The sequence below is a fragment of the Garra rufa genome, chromosome 5, assembly GCF_049309525.1.
Source record: "Garra rufa chromosome 5, GarRuf1.0, whole genome shotgun sequence".
Classification (NCBI taxonomy): Eukaryota; Metazoa; Chordata; class Actinopteri; order Cypriniformes; family Cyprinidae; genus Garra; species Garra rufa.
In genome coordinates, this window is record NC_133365.1 from 48,185,982 (window position 1) to 48,206,277 (window position 20,296).

General features: G+C 33.2%; 3 protein-coding genes across 3 annotated transcripts in view; 2 read left to right on the forward strand and 1 right to left on the reverse strand.

Annotated features, from left to right (window-relative positions):
• Positions 1 to 154: 154 nt before the first annotated feature.
• On the forward strand, positions 155 to 7,709 carry wsb2 (WD repeat and SOCS box containing 2). Its single transcript, XM_073840256.1, has 9 exons — positions 155 to 256; positions 402 to 570; positions 1,985 to 2,169; positions 2,296 to 2,427; positions 2,530 to 2,630; positions 4,144 to 4,334; positions 5,906 to 5,998; positions 6,109 to 6,222; positions 7,319 to 7,709. The coding sequence occupies exons 1-9, from the start codon at positions 223 to 225 to the stop codon at positions 7,518 to 7,520; spliced, it is 1,221 nt and encodes a 406-aa protein (XP_073696357.1). The 5' UTR covers positions 155 to 222; the 3' UTR covers positions 7,521 to 7,709.
• Positions 7,592 to 16,182, reverse strand: rfc5 (replication factor C (activator 1) 5). The gene is made up of 11 exons (XM_073840257.1): positions 16,048 to 16,182; positions 14,561 to 14,625; positions 14,087 to 14,223; positions 13,382 to 13,461; positions 12,692 to 12,765; positions 11,881 to 12,040; positions 11,288 to 11,369; positions 11,061 to 11,190; positions 9,539 to 9,616; positions 9,014 to 9,068; positions 7,592 to 7,919 (listed from the first exon to the last, which is right to left on the reverse strand). The coding sequence occupies exons 1-11, from the start codon at positions 16,092 to 16,094 to the stop codon at positions 7,823 to 7,825; spliced, it is 1,005 nt and encodes a 334-aa protein (XP_073696358.1). The 5' UTR covers positions 16,095 to 16,182; the 3' UTR covers positions 7,592 to 7,822.
• A 2,161-nt stretch (positions 16,183 to 18,343) lies between these two features.
• Positions 18,344 to 20,296, forward strand: part of ksr2 (kinase suppressor of ras 2) — a 133,438-nt gene continuing 131,485 nt past the window's right edge. Inside the window, exon 1 of the mRNA XM_073840110.1 lies at positions 18,344 to 19,065. Coding sequence (XP_073696211.1) covers positions 18,889 to 19,065 — 177 coding nt within the window. The 5' untranslated portion in view covers positions 18,344 to 18,888. The remainder of the gene's footprint in view (positions 19,066 to 20,296) is intronic.

The following is a 20,296-nucleotide window of genomic DNA, read 5'->3' on the forward strand; positions in this document are numbered from 1 at the left end:
AGCTTTAAATTAAGTAAAATCACGATACTCGAGATGTACAACACACCTTGACATACACTGTAAATATACCGTAGACACACCCGTGACCCGAGTATGTACTGTTCTCAAGATACACGTTCAACGACGGGGTCACGTGGTTTGTCCATCTGGCCACGCCCCCTAGTGAATGAATCCCTATGTAGAAGAGAGGTGGAATGATGTGTTCATAATTTCAGTGCGAAGATGTGCACATCGTTTCGAGATTGTACAGTCAAAGGTAAGATAAATCACATTATTTACATTATATATCGGCAAATGTATTTGATAAAAGAGGAAAATACGTTTTTGTGTTAGTAGAAAAGGTGTAGTTCCGGATATGCGCATTTGTCTTTGTAAATGACAGGTCTCTTTAATTGTGACAGAACCGCATGATCTGATCGCGGAGCTGAAACCCGCTCATCACCCGCGTCTGTACGGCTCCGCCGGCTGCGAGACATGGAGCGTCCGCTTCTCCCCGGACGGTTCTTATTTTGCCTGGTCTATGGGTTACGGCATCGTCAAACTCCACTCCTGGCCGCTGACATCCAAAGGGTGCGTCTATATATTAATAACACAACATAATGGTTAAATAAATATAGGCTTATATGTAACACCACAACAAATTACTGCAGAAAGAGAACCTTTAAACCTGTCATAACAAAACAGCTGAAACCAGTTCTGGTTGGCTGGTTTTAGTTGGTCTTCCAGTCTAGTCATAGCTGGTTTGCAGGCTGGTTTTAGAGGGATTACAATGTTAATATTACCATTAAAAAACGTTATATACTTATGTATTGTAAACATATTGTTATATTTACACTACAGTACAATTTAAAAGTCTTTGAACAGTAAGCTCACCAAGCCTGCATTTATTTAAACCAAAGAACAGCGAAAACATTTACTGTTTTATATTTAAATATATATTTTAAACTGTAATTTATTCCTGTGATTTCAAAGCTGAATTTTTAGCATCATTACTCCAGTCACATAATCCTTCAGATATCATTTTAATATTCTGATTTGCTCAAAAACATTTATTATATTGATATGTTGAAAACAGCTGAATATATATATATTTAAATAGAAAGTTCAGAAGAACAGCATTTATCTGAAATAGAAATCTTTTGTAACATTATAAATGTCTTTATCATCACTTTTGATCAATTTAAAGCATTCTTGCAAAATAAAAATATTAATTTCTAAAATTTCTTTCCCAAGCTTTTGAATGGTATAGTGTATATTGTTACAAAAGCTTTTTATTTCAGATAAATGCTGATCTCTGGATCTTTCTATTCATCAAAGAATCCTAAAAACATTTACTCATCTGTTTTAAATATTGATAATATAATAAAAAAAATCTTGAATAGCAAATCAGTATATTATTAGAATGATATCTGAAGGATCACGTGACACTGAAGACTGGAGTAATGATGCTGAAAATGTAGCTTTGATCACAGGAATTAATTCCATTTTGAAATATATTAAAATAGAAAACAGTTATATATAAGTTGAAATATAAAATATTTCAAAATTTCACTGTTTTTGCTGTACTTTGGATCAAATAATTGCAGGCTTGGTGAGCAGAAGAGGCTTTTTAAAAATAAAAAAAAAATAAAAAATCTTACTGTTCAAAAACTTTTGACTGATAGTGTATTCATAAAACTTTACTTAAAATGAAAACTGAAAAATTAAAACAAAATTTTTATATCTTAATGATACTAAAACAACTCAGTACAGTGTATATATCAAAGTATTTTATTGTTTGATTGTCAGTCCTTAGTAAAAGTACCACAGGACTGATTCCATGTAACTATAGTCCTTAGAAAAAAGTACCATAATGTGCTAATTCAGTTTTTGTAACATAAAGCCACAGGGTAATGTGAAACAATGAAGAAAGCTGAGCCGAAACATCTCATAATTGGACATAGATCACAACTGAACCTTCTTCTGTTCTTCTTTCTATTAACAGTAGTGCCGAACCTGGATGCAGTGAAGAAAAGACACTTAACTGCAAGCAGACAGTGTGGGCACTGGCATTTGGACCCTGCCTGTCTACTCGAGTGGATGCTTCACACCAGAACGGACGTAATCGTGAGCTACTGCTGGCCACTGGTCTGAACAACGGCGCCATCCAAGTATGGGTCGCCTCAACAGGTAAGATTGAACTCTGGACTCCGTTTGATCAGCAAGAACTTAGATTGCTCTAAATATTAACAGCATGGTGTAAAGCACATGTAGTAAAAGGTTTAATATGTTAGAAAATCTCTGTTCTGTCTTTAGGAAATCTGCGGTTTACTCTAAGCGGACATCAGGCTCCTGTCAGGGATTTAGTCTTCAGTCCAAATGGAAGTCTCACGCTTGTATCGGCCTCCCGAGATAAAACTTTAAGGATATGGGACTTGGCAAAGAAAGGTCAGAGCATCTGATGTGGATCTGTCTTTGCACTGGGATGAAAATAAGGTTACATGACCTTTAATTTTCTACTAATGAAGATTGTATTGCTGATATTTGCAGGCGCCAGTCCTCATGTGCTGCGCGGTCCAGACTACTGGGTCTTTAAATGTTCCATATCACCTGACAGCAGTGTAATCGCCTCTGTTTGCAACCTTGACTCTGTGAGTTTCATATTTTAGTATCGTTTATATACTATTAGAGTATTTATTAATGTTTTGAATTAGCTTTTATTGAATGAATGAGAAGGTGTGTTCAAACTTTTGGTCTGTACTGTATAGTTTTCTGTTTATTAAAGTTTTTACTCTACATTTGTGCAGTTTTCAGTGGGTTAGTGATATTTTTTAAATATATATAAATTAATAAATAAATATTTTTTAAATTGGTTTTTATACAAAAACTGCTTTTTTATGTAAAATTCACTTTATAAAAGACCCACATTTCTAACTTTAATTCATGGGGATAACATGGATAATTTCACATGGTTTAGTGTAAGATTTTTGCCCATCTTTTGGAAAATCCAGTTTTAAAAGTAAAAAAAAAACAACTGCAAATAACTTTTACCAGTAGGTGGCTGCAGAGCTCCACTATTTGCTATTTGACCACCTGAAAGATATTTTTTCACAAGTTTTTTCAGTTGAATTCATAATTATAAACCTATAAAACCCAAAAACCAAAGCCTATATATGTAATTATTTTTTAATTTAACAAAACATGTTTCAGTGGCCCTAAAAGCATAATTAAAACTGTTATGTGTTTGCATTAAATATCAAAATATCAAACAAGATAGTATTAATTTTAAAGACAGATAGCACAAAGCAACTTTTATAAAGCAAAACATTTTACAAAAAAAGTTTCTTCGATTTTGAATAATAGTAATAGATAAACTGTTCGAAATAAGATAAAAAGTATCAAAAGTATGTTAATGTGGTTAGGATGTCTAGTAGTTATATGTGACCCTGGTTCACATAACCAGTCATAAGGGTAGATTTTTGGAAAGCTGAATAAATAAACTTTTAATTGACGTATGGTTTGTTAGGATAGGACACTATTCGGCCGAGAGACAACTATTTGAAAATCGAAATATTGAGAAAATCGCCTTTACAGTTGTCCAACTGAAGTTCTTAGCAATGCATATTACTAATAAAAAATTAAGTTTTGATATATTTATGATAGGAACTTTACAAAATATCTTCATGGAACATGATCTTTACTTAATATCCTAATGATTTTTGGCATAAAAGAAAAAACGTTAATTTTTACCTATACAATGTATTTTTGCCTATTGCTACAAACACACCTATGCTACTTAAGACTGGTTTTGTGGTTGAGGGTCACATCTAGCATTTACATTTACATTTATTAATTTGGCAGACTTGCAGTTGAGAAATGCAACAAGCAATTCAACACGATAGCAATAAACATGCCGGTTACACAAGGTTTATATCATTGTTCAAAATAGTAAAAGCTAGGATGGAAATATGGGGTAATAATAGACATCATATAAAAGGTTAAGTTATATAATCAGAGACTTTTGGTCTCTGCAACAGGAACAGTTGCACTGTAAAAGGATATCCTGTAGAGCCATGCAGATAAAATAATACCGTTGTGCTTTTGATCATTGTGATTGTTATTACTGAACTGTGTTACAATGTCTAAATGTTGTTTTCTCAACAGAAGGTGTATTTGTGGAGCTTGCGGTCCTACACCTTCATGAGACATCTTACATATGACCACGAGCGCACCATGGCATCATGTGACTTTTCCCAGGATGGAGCGCTGCTTGCGATTGCTTCATATCATTCAACCACAGGCTGGTGGCTGGACCTGTGGGACCCCTATACAGCTGATGTGCTGACTAGAGTAGAGTATGTTGGCCAACCAAGCTGTTCATTTCTCATATATTTATCTAATTTTTTTTTACAGTAAGATATTTTATATAAACAAAGAAATAAAGCTGACCCTGGACCACAAAACCAGTCATAAGTAGCAGTTATATTTGTATCAGTAGCCCAAAATACAGGTCAAAATAATTGATTTTTCTTTCATGCCAAAAATTATTAGGATATTAAGAACATGTTCCATGAACATATTTTGTACATTTTCTACTGTAAATATATCAACACTTAATTTTTGATTAGTAATATGCATTGCTAAAAACTTAATTTGGACAACTTTAAAGCCGATTTTCTCAGTATTTTTTGCACCTTCAGATTCAAGATTTTCAAATTGTTGTTTTGGCCAAATATTGTCCAATTCTAACAAACCACACATCAATAAAATTCAGTTATATTTATTCAGCTTTCAGATGATGTATAAATCTCAATTTGAAAAATTGACTGGTTTTGTGGTCCAGGGTCACATTTTTGATTCGAAGAGTTCACATAGAACAGTGGGAATGCTCTGCTAAATATCATCTTTTATGCTTCACAAAAGAAATAATTTTAGACAAATTGTTATGGACAAGCTATTAAATTAAATGCTAAATGATTGATTTAATGCTTTTATAATTGTAGACATAATTTGGTTAAAGGAATAGTTCACCCAAAAATGAAATTTTGCTAAAAATGTACTCAGAAAAGTACATTTACTGGCTTTAGGCCATTCAGGGTTTGTTTCTACATCTGAACAGATTTGGAGAAATTTAGCATTACATCACTGGATCCTCTGCAGTGAATGGGTGCCGTCAGAATGAGAGTCCAAACAGCTGATAAAAACATCACAATAATCCACACCATTCCAGTCCATCATCTTGTGAAGTGAAAAACTGCATGTTTGTAAGAAACAAATCCATCATTAAGGCATAACTTTAAGCTGTCGCTTCCTCCAATGAAAAAATCCATCAATATGTTTGTTTAGACTGTTTTCACTTGTAAACAGTGCATGATCTGTATTTCATAGTCCTGTTCCTCCTGTACATATTATAGTAATTACAATAACTAGCTAATAACTAGGTTCTAACCCTACCCCATGTAGTTACCTTATATTACCAGAACTTTCTTGTTCTTGGGTAGGTACACTGTAGGTACATGTACTGTAAAATAAAATGCAACCATATAAAAACAATATTATGGATAGAGGAGATCTCATATTTGGGACAGAAGAAACATTTTGAAGTTAAAAACCTATCAATGATGGATTTATTACAAACTCTTACATGATTAATTGATGGACTGGAGTGGTGTGGATTACTTGTGGAGCTGTTTGGACTGTCATTCCGATGGCACCCATTCACTGCAGAGGATTTATTGGTGAGCAAGTGATGTAATGCTAAATGTCTCAAAACCTAATGAAAAAACAAACTTATCTACATCTTGGATGGCCTGAGGTTGAGTACATTTATTTAACTATTCCCTCAAATAGAATTTTTTTTATACTAGTCACATACTGTATATTGGAACTTGATGTAAAAAACAAAAACACTTTCTTCTCTTTCTAGAGACTGTGAGGTGTGTAATTACCGAAGTGACAATCTACTGACATCTCTTAGCTTTTCTCCGGTTGGTCTGCTGCTGGCTTTCAAAGACTACAGGTGAGCAGTGAACCATCCATTTGAAATCTAAGATCTGCATAACCAGACTTCACCCTTGTGTCCTCACACCTTTCTCTATTGTTACCGATGAGACTGTAACTGTGTTGCAGGGCGTTACGGATCTGGGATGTGGAACGAGACAAACTAGTCGTAGACACTGATCACAACAGAGCCAGTGGCGTGTGCTGTGCTTTTCATCCACACGGGGGTGTCATCGCCACAGGGTATTGCAAATCACATAATTGTGTTGTAGTATCATTTATTTTCAGTGTTTCTGCTTCTGGAATAAATGTGACCATGGACCACAAAACCAGTCTTAAGTAGCACGGTTATATTATTGTATGGGTCAAAATTATTCTATTATGCCAAAAATCATTAAAGATCATGTTCCATTAAGATATTTAGTAAATTTCCTGCTGTAAATATCAAAACTTAATTTTTGATTAGTAATATACATTGCTAAGAACTTCTTTTGAACAACTTTAAAGGTGATTTTCTCAATATTTCGGGTTTTTTTTGCACCCTCAGATTCAAAATTTTCAATTAGTTATATCTCTGCCAAATATTGTCCTATCCTAACAAACCACACGTCAATGAAAAGCTTATTTATTCAGATTTCAGATGACATGTAAATCTCAATTTTAAAGGAGTAGTTCACTTTCAGAACAAAAATTTACAGATAATGTACTCACCCCTTTGTCATCCAAGATGTTCATGTCTTTCTTCAGTCGTAAGGAAATTATGTTTTTTGAAGAAAACATTTCAGGATTTCTCTCCATATAATGGATTTCTATGGTGCCTCCGAATTTGAAATTCCAAAAATGCAGCTTCAAAGGGCTATAAATGATCAAAGCTGAGGCAAAAAGGGTCTTATCTAGCAAAAACAAACTAAATAAAATTACAATTTATATACTTTCAACCTCAAATGCTCGTCTTGTCTAGCTCGGCAAGATTAAAAAGTATATAAATTATAAATGTTTTTAGAAAATAACCAATCGTTTTGCTAGATAATACCCTTTTTCCTCAGCTGGGATCATTTAGAGCCCTTTGAAGCTGCAATTAAACAGCATTTTCAAACTCGGGGGCACCATAGAAGTTCATTATATGGAGCGAAATCCTGAAATGTTTTCCTCAAAAAACACCATTTGCTTACGACTGAAGAAAGAAAAACCATGCACATCTTGGATGATAAGGGGGTGAATACATTATCTGTAAATTTTTGTTCTGAAAATGAACTACTCCTTTAAAATGTGTCCCTCATGACATGGTTTTCTGGTCCAGGGTCACAAATCTTAAGAACTTCTTTATATTTGATTGTAGGTGCAGAGATGGACATGTCAAATTCTGGAGAGTCCCTCATCTCGTTCCGAGCCTTAAGCATCTGTGCCGGATTGCCCTGAGATTCTCCATTTCAACCTATCAGGTGGAGGCTCTTCCTATGCCAAAAAAAATCCTGGAGTACCTTACTTACAGAGATGTTCCAAAGCAAAAAATCATAAACTGTAAAGAACACTGCAGATGACTGAAAACACTGAAAACAATCTTTGTGCGTCAAACTTTGCTTTAAATTTTGGTTAAATTATAACACTATACTTGAAATATTTATTTAAAGACTTTATTTTTTACATAACTACTGCTATGTAGCATTTGTTTTACAAAGTACTGAGACTGAGGCGTTATTTTAAGCATAAAAATAAACATTTTGAAAATACTATGGGGTTCTGCGCATACTTATTTATGTCAGAACAATCTGAAGAAGTAAACAACTTCTCACGACATCACAGATTTATGTTACATAACCCTTTCAAAGTGTGAACCGATGGTCTATCCATCGCTGACTACTATGTCTCTAACAGCCTGGAAAGCTGCAACCATTGAGCTCAGCTGGATCTTCTCATTGGTTCCAGAGGCCAGACGATACCTTATGGTTAAAAAGAAAAGAACAGAAGTTGAAGAAACTCACTTAAATACATAATAAACTTAAGTCTACTGTTCAAAAGTTTGGGCTTGGTATGGTTTTAAAGGTTTTTTTAAACGTCTCTTATTCTCACCAAGACTGCAATCATTTTATAAAAATATAATAAAAACAGCAATATTGTAAAATATACTATTTAAATTAAATTAAATGTAACTCCTCTGATGCAAAGCTGAATTTTCAGCATCATTACAGTTACAGCATCAGTACCAGTTTTCAGTGTCTGACGGTCCTTCAGAAATCATTCTAATGTGTTGATTTGATGCTGAATAAACATCTTATTGAAAACAGTTGTGCTGCTTAATATTTCTGAGTAAACTGCCATTCGTTTCAGGATTCTTTAAGTAGAAATTTCAAAAGAACAGAATTAATTTGGAATAGAAATATTGTTTCATCCTAAATGTCTTTGCTGTCACTTTTGATCAGTTTAATACAAACGTTTGAAATAGTTTTGCTATTTGAAATAACAGTTTTTTTATCCTTTTTTAGAATCTAATTTATTCCTGTGCTTTCAAAGCTGAATTTTTTAGCATCATTACTCAAGTCACATGTTCCTTTGTATCATTCTAATGTTCTGATTTGCTGCTAAAATCTTTGAATCTTTCTATTCATCAAAGAATCCTGAAAAAAAAAAAAAAGTCTGGAACAGCAAATCAGGATATTAAAATGATTTCTGAAGGATCATGTGACACTGAAGACTGAAGTAAAAATGCTGAAAATTCAGCTTTGATCAAAGGACTAAATTACATTTTAATATATATATTCAAATAGTAAAAATATTTCACAATGTTACTGCTTTAGCTGTATTTTGGATCAAATAAATGCAGGCTTGGTGAGCTGAAGAGAATTCTTTAAAAAAATATTAAAAATCTTCCTGTTCAAAAACTTTTGACAGGTAGTCTATGTTGTACAATATTTATAGTTATTCTCAAATTACAAATGCATATTTACATGAATCAGGTGAATTCAGTCAGAAATCGAGCAGTGTTCACACTTCTCTACTGCTTTATTAAATATCTTGACATAATAAATGTACTCACTCAATATCTGCAAGTTTTATAAGCAAGCCCATGCGGATGGAGGGTGGGAAGTCCACTAAAATAGAGACACAAAAACATTAGAGCAAAACTAACCCTGCCTAAACAACACTTTGATTGTGTGACCAATAAATCAGATTAAAAATAATCTATTGTTAAACATATTTTTTGCTACTTTAAAATGTCTAAAAAACCTACAGAAAACCTGGCATGCTGTGTGATAGACATTTTTTCATATACTCAATATTACAGTCTGGTTTCTGAAAACAGTGTAATATTTAGAGTTTTTTTCCATGTGTGAAGCATGCTACACTCTGCTACTTCTAACAGGCGTCCTTTAAAACAAGAACAACCGGTTTCCATGACAACCACAAAAGGGTCTCCATGGTAACAAGGGCAGGGAAAACATGTAGCTCTTCACTATATCAAAGTTGTGATGGGCTGTGTGTGGCGTTCATAGTTATTTTAAACAGAGACCGATTACAGAACCATGCGTGGCTGAAAACTCTGTTGAAAGTGTAGTCTTACCACGGTGAATGAGAAGATGGACTTCAGTTAAAATGTCATGAAGTGCCAGACCTTTTAGAGTTTTGAGTTGCAGAATTTCTGTTGAACCCAGATAAGGACTTTCTGAAACGTCATAAGGTATTATCAGCAACTTACAGCACAATTCCTATTACTGTAAAAACATTTAAATATCATTAGTTAAATAACTGTTTGTCAATGTTAAAAATTCTATTTTTCTAAATAAAAGAATATATAATTATAATACCATATGAAGAGTTCGTTTGGAAAAAGAGAGAAATCTGTTTTTAACAATTTTCAGAAATCATGTTTTTTCATTGTGCATTTCAATTTAATCTCAATCAAACTGTAGTTGGGTTATTTTGCTATAAAGTAAAAATAACAACAAAACAATACAGCTAACAAACACAATAAATCACTGTTATATGTTTTTGCAAATAAACTCTTCATAAATAATTAGGATATATAAAAACATATTTCTATACATTTTTTTAATTCCTTTTTCTATAGTAATAATTATAAAAGAAATGTAATGTTTGATTTTACATATTCAAAATATAACATGTATAAAACACAATTGTAACAAATTAGGATACATTGAGCATAATCTGTTTGTTGTCATTTTCCTGATATGCATATGTTTGTAACTGTATACACTGTTGTTTAAATGTTTGGGATCAGTACAAATTTTTATTTTAAATGGACTCTTATGCTCATCAAGTCTGTATTTTTTTGATCAAAAATACAGAAAAAACTGTAATATTGTGAAAGATTTTTGCAAATTATAATATTGGCTTCCTATTTTAATAAACTTTAAAATATAATTTATTTCTGTGATGCAACGCTGAAATCTCATTAGTCAGTCAGTGTTGAAATTTGCGTTGCTTAATAATTTTTGGAACCTATGATACTTTTTCTTTCATTCTTTGATGAATAAAACAGTATTTATTCAAAATGGAAATCATTTCTAACAATACAAATCTTAAAAAAAACAACAACAACATTTCTATTGTGAATATCACCGCTTTTTCACTTTTTATTTATCAAAGAATCCTGGAAGAAAAAAAGTATCCCCAAAAAATATTAAGCAGCAGAACTGTTTCCAACATTGATTATAAATCAGCATATTAGAATGATTTCTGAAAGATCACGTGACACTGAAGACTGCAGTAATGATGCTAAAATTTCAGCTTTGTTTCACAGTAATAACGTATATTTTAAAGTATATTAAAATATAAAATTGTTAATAAATCCAGCCTTGATGAGCATAAGAAAGTTCTTTTGAAAACATGAAAGACCTTACTGATTCCAAACACTTTATGTTTGTTAGAATTTTGGCAGAAAGTCTCAAAAATGCATTGAGCTTTTTGGTAAAGCTTTGGAAAAATTTGAATCTATATTAGAATTAATAAACATTAGAATTAGAATTAATTAGATTAGAATTAATCTACATTGTTATTATTAAGGTTGTGTTACTGTAAAGCTCGGATAACTAACTAGCCAACCACCAGAGTAGAAAGGATACGGTTATATGCAGTGGTGAAGTCTTTATTGAGGGCCCAGTCCAGTATGTTGGCGATGTCTGATCTAAGAGGATGTCCAGTACATGTGTACACCATCTCCTCCGTCACCTTCCCATAGGCCATATGAGTACTCTATAACCCCCATAACAGATTTTATTAATATTTTCACGCTAGCAGCAATGAAATGATAAGCAGACCACACAACATCACTTTTATATGCGATACACACCTGTAAAATGTTTAATGATCGCCTCATGTCTCCTGTTGAGAGGGTCACAATGGCCTTCATGCCATCTGGAGTGATGTCAATGCTATCAGCGAAAAATCGTGAACAAAACAGATTTTTAAATATTTATGGATCTACGCTAGGGAAATACAATGTTTGGTTTAATTTGCTCCAAGTTGTGTCCTGTGCCAGAGGGCAGAGCTCATATAAAGTGTGTTTGTGTGAAGAGTTTTTATTAATCAAATTGGCTGTAGGGCTGGGTCACTCCAGCAAGGGTCTTTTGTGTTCAGGGTCTTTGGAGTGGATCCATCTGATGACTCACTTCAGATAGGATTCAGAATTTTAGATAAAACACTGAACGGTCTTAATACTGTCATTTCAATGTTGCTTTATCTTCAGCTGGCACAAAAAAAGGTCTTGCCTCTAATTACATAAAATGTTTAATTTTAATTCAATTTTCTGGGAATAAAATAAATATATACAAATTAACTGTTGTGGATTTCTTTCAGAATGCAATCAAAGCAACATTAATTTCATTCAGAATAATAATATCGTAATATCCACTTGACCTGGATTTGCTATGATGAGAGTCTCACCTCTCTTGCTGTATCACATGCTCTAGTCTGGGAATCATCTGGCTCTGGGACAGGGGGCCAAAACGAAACCGTGTGCATCGAGACTGCAGAGCAGGTATGATCTTTGAAAGGTAGTTACAGATCAGACAGAAACGTGTGTTCTCTGTGAACTTCTCAATGACTAAAAGAGAGACAGAGAGAGAAAAAAACTCAGGTTTGGCTTAATGAAGTCTGCCAAATTAAATCTTTAACAGGACTGAAAATATATTTTTTGCATTTTAAATAATAAAAATATCTTAAATGATAGATAAAAGTACATTAAATAATGCTAATAATAATAAAATTAAAAAATAGATATTTATCTATTCTGACATTCCTACATTTTAAAACCTGGATTAAAGCACACGGTTACATAATAAATGCAAATGCTTTGTCTAACATAAATATCTTTTCCAGGTACACTGCACTCATTCATGTCTAAAAAATAAAATAAACATTTACTTTAAATAACAATATCTTAAATGAAAAATAATATAAAATGCATGGAACACAAATATTAATAACAAAATAAAAAATAAATCTTTATCTACTTAGATATCCAGAACAAACATTTTTACAATAAAAGCTGAAATAAAGTACATAAAGTGCATAAAGCTTTTTAATAAAGTCAGATCTGTTCCCAAATCCCCCAAAATATTTTTTTCAATCATTATCACATTGCTCTCATTCATGTCTCACTGTGGACAGTAAAATGGCAGAACATTATTCTTCTGCCATCGGGCCATTTGGGGGCTCAGCAGGTGAGCTGATGGAAGGGCAGATGGTACACTACCTCTCCTTAAAGCATTCTGTGCATCCTGGGTCATAGCATCCGCCTCGTCCAGGATCACCAACTTAAAGCCTTTCCTACAAGAAGCAAACACAGAGAACGTCAATTATTTTGCAACAACAGATATATTTTAATGCAATAAAAGGCTAAAGTCCAGATGCCATTCAACACTACATGAAAATGAAATTATTATACACCTGTAATATATTGTTACCGGTGAGAACAGATATGTGACCCTGGACCACAAAACCAGTCTTAAGTAGCACATAGCCAAAAATACATTGTACGGGTCAAAATTATTAATTTTTCTTTTATGCCAAAAATCATTATGATAAAGTAAAGATCATGTCCCGTGAAAACATTTAGTAAATTTCCTACCATAAATATGTCAAAACCTAATTTTTGATTAGTAATATTCATTGCTAAGAACTTCATTTGGACAACTTTAAATGCGATTTTCTCAGTATTTTAATTTTTTTTGGACCCTCAGATTCCAGTTATTCAAATAGTTGTATCTCAACCAAATATTGCCCTATTCTAACAAACCAAACATCAATGGACAGCTTATTTATTACGCTTTTAGATGCATATGCAATCTTAATCATTTAAAAATAGACTGGTTCTGTGGTCCAGGGTCAAATATATCATACAAAATGTTCATGAATGGGATATAAGGGTGAGTACTGTTCTTACTTGAAGATGGTTCGTGTGCTGGCAAAGCTGAGGATCGGCCCCCTCACCACATCTATGCCACGGTCATCTGATGCATTGAGCTGAAGAAGTAAAATGCATTATCAATACCATTCTTTTTTTTTCTTTTTTTTACAAGGTTTGCAACAAGCATATCTTTTGATATGAAAACAAAACTGTGATCATAAACAGATTTCTGACTTCAAGAACATCAGACAAAACTAATAGTAAAACTAATAATAAAAATAATAGTTCATCCAACAATGAAACACTACTGAAACTTTACTCACCCCCAGACCATACAAGAGGTAGAAGAGTTTGTTTCATTTGAACAGGTTTGGAGAAATTTGCAGGAAGGATGGATTTGTTAATTACAAATATGCAGCTTTTCACTTCACAAGATGTCAACTGAGAAACTAAAGATGTGTGGAATACTTGTGGATTATTGTGATGTTTTTATCAGCTGTTTGGGCTATCATTCTGACGGCACCCATTCACTCCAGAGGATCCACTGCTGAGCAAATAATGTAATGCTACATTTCTTTAAATTTGTTCTGAGGAAGAAACAAACTCATCTACATCTTGGATGACCTGAGGGTGAGTAAAGTTTCAGCAGTTTTTCATTTTTGCATGAACTCACCACATATTTTTGTCATGGGGACAAACATATGCATCTGGAAAACAACTGCGAACAAACTTCTACAGTACCTCTAGGACCATGGAGTTGAACTCTTTATCTTTGTACAGCTGTTTGGCACATGCTAGTATAGTAGAGGTCTTTCCTGTTCCTGGAGGTCCATAGAAGAGCAGATGTGGCAATCGGTCTTCACTAATGAACTTCTGAACTGTGGAAGAAAAAGAAAGTAGATGTTTATAAAAAAAATTTATACTGGTCATTTACAGAATATTACAAAGAACAGAGCTTTAAAACTTCACAAAAGATGCCAAAGTACCACAAAAGTAGTCCAAACAACTTTTGAAATATATGTTTAAATCTTCTGAAGGCGTATAGGTTTGCATACCAAACTGAAATTTAACATACAACCAAATTTTATTTGTGGGTAAACAATTCATTTAAGGACACAGAAACACTTCTGTGCATCGGTAATACCATGCAAATTGCATTTTATTGTTATTAATAATAATGGAAGTGTGCAATTTGTAATCTATATGATTACTTACTTGTGCTCAGGATATCTTGATGCGAGATGAGGTCATCTAATGTCTGTGGTCTGTACTTTTCAACCCTGAAAATAAAAATATAACATTTTAAAACACTTCAACATATGTGACCCTGGACCATGAAACTAGTCATAAGGGTCAATTTTTTATTTAAATTTTTTTATTTTACCAGTCAAAAGTTTTTGAAGTAGTAATATTGTAATATAGTAATATTGTGAAATGTGACCCTGGACCACAAAACCAGGCTTAAGTCGCTGGGGTATATTTGTAGCAATAGCCAAAAATACATGGCATGGGTCAAAATTATTTATTTTTCTTTTATGCCAAAAATCATTAGGAAAGTAAGTAAAGATCATGTTCCATGAAGATTTTTTCGTAAAATTCCTACTATAAATATATCAAAATGTAATTTTTGATTAGTAATATGCATTGTTAAGAATTTAATTTGGACAACTTTAAAGGTGATTTTCTCAGTATTTTGATTTTTTTGCACCCTCAGATTTCTTCCAGATTTTCAAATAGATGTATCTCGGCCAAATATTGTCCTATCATAACAAACCATATATCAATAGAAAGCTTATTTATTGAGCTTTCATATGCTGTATACATCTCAGTTTTGTAAAATTTAACCTTATGACTGGTTTTGTGGTCCAGGGTCACAAATATTTTTACCATTTCAAATTTTAACTGCTTTCTATTTGAATATATTTTAAAATGTAATTTATTACTGTGATGCACGCTACATTTTCAGCATTATTACTCCAGTCTTCAGTGTCACATGATCCTTCAGAAATCATTCTATTATGCTGATTTGCTGTTCAAGAAACATTTATTATCATCACATGATCTGTACTTAATATCCTAATGCTTTCTGGCATGAAAGAAAAAAAATAATAATAATTTTGGCTCATATAATGTATTTTTTGGCTATTTCTACAAATATACCCGAGCTACTTAAGACTGGTTTTGAGGTTCAGGGTCACATTTTGTTTAGGTCTAGTGGAGTGACAGCAGTTCTCTAATAAACTTCCCTACCTTTCGACCAATAAATTGCTTCATATTAACATTAAAGTAACATTATAACGACAGTAGCTGTCATCACAAGAGGATATCATTAATAAAGAGTTTTTTATTTCAGACAGGTGCTTCAATAAGCACTATTTTGCTGTTTCCTTCGAGTCGTCTTCGCTTTTCTCCATTAATATAATACTCTGTCAGCTGTCAGAATAAGAAAACATGTCATTCTTGTGTATATTTTATGCCTACTACATGACGACCCCAACTACAGCCCATATAAGTTTAATATTCATAAATCCATATGGCAATAAGTGCAAAATGAACGCAAGTCAAAAGTAAACAAAGCAATCTTGTGCAGAGCTGCACATGTCGGCTAAAGCATGTCTCAAGTAGCCTAACATAAACACCTTATAGCTAAAAGCTATGAACACAATATTTTAATTTGTACTACTAAACGCAAAGGACATTACCATGGTAAATTTCTTGTCTGAGGTTGTGGTTTACTTGTTGACGCCATTCTCCTGTATTTTGTTGATCAATCAACCCCGAGATGTGCTTTGGCGCGGTTTTCTGACTGCACAGAGATTTCCGTCCGCGAATGTCGCTTGCTGACAGATTCTCGACCAATCAGAAGCACGCTTTGAATGAAGGCGGGGTTTAACGCGGAACTATCACAACTATCTTGCTTGTGATTTCATAATAAGAGTTTAAATCATAGTCATTAGCAATTAGCTGTGTTTACAATATGTTTGGTGCCCTCCAAAGTAGCATGTTTAAAAAGGTTGTATTCATCAGAAACGCAATTATATTCCCTAATACGATACTGGAGCAGTTGCTGTAAGTATTTAAGTGTTCACTCTAAACGATAAAGCACATAAGCTTTAGCAGCCAGGGGTGTTTTTTACATAGATATATATAGAATGACATTCTATATATATATCTATGGTTTTTTATTCAGTGCTGAGTATTTGAGTTACTGTAAAATATTTGTTTGTTGTCATACAAGTATACTATGAAAATTAAATTCTACAGGTTTTTAGAAAATTACATAACAGATCATTTAAACATAGAGGTAAAAAGTAAAATTATACACTACCAGTGAAAAGTTTTTGAACAGTAAGATTTTTAATTGTTTTCTTTTTAAAAGAATTCTCTTCTGCTCACTAAGCCTGCATTTATTTGATCCAAAATACAGCAAAAGCAGTAATATTGTGAAATATTTTTACTATTTAAAATTTAAGCTGCTTTCTGTTTGAATATATTTTAACATTTTAATTTATTTCTGTGATCAAAGTTACATTTTCAGCATCATTACTCCAGTCTTCAGTGTCACATGATCCTTCAGAAATCATTCTAATATGCTGATTTGCTGTTCAAGAAACATTTTGTATTATTATCATCAATATTTAAAAAAGTTGGCTAAATGTTGATGATCTTTGTTGAATAAAATTGATCTAAAGATCAGCATTTACCTGAAATAAGAAAACCTTTGCACATTATGCACTATACCATTTAAAAGCTCAAAAGATGGGACTGTGATATGACAGTAAAATGTAAAAATATTTTTACTATTTAAAATAATTATTTTCTATTTGAATAGATTTCAAAATGTAATTTATTCCTGTGTTCAAAACTAAATTTTCAGCATCATTATGCCAGTCTTCAGTGTCACATGATTCTAATATACTGATTTGCTGTTCAAGAAACAGTTTTATTATTATTATCAATATTAAAAATAGTTGAGTATTTTTTTTTAAGATTATCTGGTGAATAGACAAATCCAAAGATCTTTTATAACATCCAAAAGCTTGGAGAATTGTATTATTTTAAATTGATCAAAAGTGACGATAAAGACATTTATGTTACAAAAGATTTCTATTTCAGATAAATGCTGTTCTTCTGAACTTTCTATTCACCTAAAAAAAGCCTGAAAAAGTCTACTTGGCAGTTTTTTTTAACATAATAATAATAATAAACCTTTTTTGAGCAGCAAATCAGAATATTAGAATGAATTGTGACTGGAGTAATAATGCAAAAAATGTTTTGCCTTGAAATCACAGGAATAAATTTAATTTTAAAATATATTCAAATAGAGAACAGTTATTTTAAATAGTAGAAATATTTCAGTTTTTTTTTTTTTTTACTATTGTTGCTGTACTTTGGATCAAATAAATGCAGGCTTGGTGAGCAGAAAAGACTTAAAAAACATAAAAAATCTTTCTGTTTAAAGACTTTTGACTGGTAGTGTATATACTATGTGTGTGTATGCACTTTTCAGTTGTTTAAAATAATTAAACATTTAATAAATAATAATTATAAATATATAATTTAACCATGTAACATTTTCTTTTAAGATTGTTGTAAACCCATGTTTGCTTAAAGTTTTGGGCCTCCAAACCCAAGTAAAAAAAACTCCATGCTTCAGCCACCCTGAGCTGGTTTGCTAGTCTTGGTTGGTCTGTGGCTGTTAGACCAGTGCAAACCATCTAAAACCAGCATTTACTCATATTATTATTATTTTTATTATCAGTGTTTTAAATGCATGCACCTACCCTGCAGTTTATATTGATGTAAATTCCAACATTTGACAGGTAAAGATAATGCTTGCCAATTTTAAAGAGGCTTTACTTGGAAATGCAGTGAGGAAACTTCCATTTGACAGGCAGTTGAACTACTTTTTAAAAAGCCTGAGCATATAAAACAGTGGTTTGATTAAAAGAAGGTTTTCTGAGTTCAAACAGTGAGCTCACTGCATTGATGCTTATCTCGCGAGAGCTCTCTCCTCCTGCTTGTGTCGGCGATGCGATGCTGATGCTGTTGCTGTGAATTTGATTGACGCGAACATGTCGGTGTGATGGGGGAGCGCCGGGATGCAGCTGATGATGGTCCAGAAGGGGAATACGTGCAGTCAAATCAGACGTTATCGTTAAGAAAGAACACCTAGCGTTCTCCTCTATCATCTGTGACCAAGATGTCTCAATTTGTGTTGCATTTGACACGCGCGCAATGGATCTAGCTGGTGCCACCGCAGCGAGGATCTGATTTGTATTTTTTTCCTGCCTTCCTTCAATATCTGTGTATTATGGTAGAGTCAAGCCGGAGCATCAAACATAAACTGTGCAACCCTGATGACAACACCGTCAGGATATCAGGATATCAACAATGGAATCGCCTTACACGTAGAGTCTAGTTTTTCATGATCACACACCATTATTAGTGCTTTCACGCGAACGCACCATCAAAGTGTTTTCTAATCTGATTGAGCGACAAAAGTAGCCTGCACTTAAGAGACGGACCACTGCTCACAAATTATGGACGAGGAGAACATGACCAAAAGCGACGAGCATCATCTGAGTTTGCAAAAAGCCTTGCAGCAGTGCGAACTGGTGCAAAACATGATAGACATTAGTATCTCCAGCTTGGAAGGTCTGAGGACCAAATGTGCCACATCCAACGACTTGACACAAAAAGAAATCCGAACGCTGGAGGTAAGCAAGCATCCATTTGCCTGAGTCCAAATGTGAACGCTGCACCCCGTGCGTAAGCGTTAAACAATTGTGCGTCTTTGAACGCGTTATCAATTAAAGTTGCATCTCGGGGATTGACTGTATTGGCGTAATAAATGAAGAAGCTGCGCGCTGCAGTGAGAGGAGCGAGCTTGCGCATTCTGCAGGTGGTGAAGAACATGGACACCGAAAGGGGCCTATTGTTGACATTAATTTATATCTTCGTTTTTAAATCATCCCCGTTGTTAAAACGCTCCTTCGTACAATATAAACACGAGATTGTTTTAAATTGTGTTATGTAACCTGAGGTAATGTCCTAGATATTTGCTTTTGATATGATGGCAGTATTTTGTGTAGGCTATGGTACTGTAGTGTTCGCCCAAATATGGGGTTTCAAAGACCCGATAGCTAGATCATGATGTTTTTTTAATAGTGACAAGATATTTGACTCAGGGGGAGCGTTTTAACGCATTTTGTTTGAACGTCTTTAAGTCTTTTATAGGATGTCATGTGTCTCAAACTTGGGATGGGAATCCGTTTACGATTATTCTAAACGATTCCAGGTTCGATTCGAGCTTCTTTTGATTCATTTAACATCTCATGTTGCTTTCTGTATTGAACAGCTTGTTGCCAAATTATCTTTTAATTTTTAACAGAACAGATAAAAAACAGCATTGAAATTCTACTAAATATGAGTTTACAGTCACAGATATTTAAAAACTCTGTAAAACCATCTTATATGTAAAATAAAATAGGCCCAGAGCTGGGTAGATTACTTACAAATTGTAATCCATTACAAATTACATGACAATAATTGTAGTTAGTAACGTAATCCATTGCATTACACATTTGTGACCCTGGACCACAAAACCAGTCATAAGGGTCATTTTTTTTAATTGAGATTTATACATCATCTAAAAACTGAATAAATAAGCTTTCCATTTGTTAGAATTTGGCTGAGCTACAACTATTTGAAAATCTGGAATCTGAGGGTGCAAAATATCTAAATATTGCGAAAATTGCCTTTAAAGTTGTCCAAATGAAGTTCTTCGCGATGCTTATTACTAATCAAAAATTAAGTTTTGATATATTTATAGTAGGAAATGTACAAACTATCTTCATGGAACATAATTTTTACTTAATATCCCATTGGTTTTTGGCATAAAAGAAAAATCGATAACTTTGACCCATGGAATGTATTTTTTGGCTATTG

What these genes read in the sequence shown, in the direction of transcription:
- wsb2 (XM_073840256.1), top strand. Translation starts at nt 223, where the DNA reads ATGTGCACATCGTTTCGAGATTGTACAGTCAAAG. An exon ending in TCGAGATTGTACAGTCAAAG is followed by an intron (nt 257 to 401) that starts GTAAGATAAATC and finishes TAATTGTGACAG; the next exon opens with AACCGCATGATCTGATCGCG. An exon ending in GGGGGTGTCATCGCCACAGG is followed by an intron (nt 6,223 to 7,318) that starts GTATTGCAAATC and finishes ATTTGATTGTAG; the next exon opens with GTGCAGAGATGGACATGTCA.
- rfc5 (XM_073840257.1), bottom strand. Translation starts at nt 16,094, where the DNA reads ATGGCGTCAACAAGTAAACCACAACCTCAGACAAGAAATTTACCATG. An exon ending in ACAGAATGCTTTAAGGAGAG is followed by an intron (nt 12,041 to 12,691) that starts GTAGTGTACCAT and finishes TCTCTCTTTTAG; the next exon opens with TCATTGAGAAGTTCACAGAG. An exon ending in GATCATTAAACATTTTACAG is followed by an intron (nt 11,191 to 11,287) that starts GTGTGTATCGCA and finishes TGGGGGTTATAG; the next exon opens with AGTACTCATATGGCCTATGG.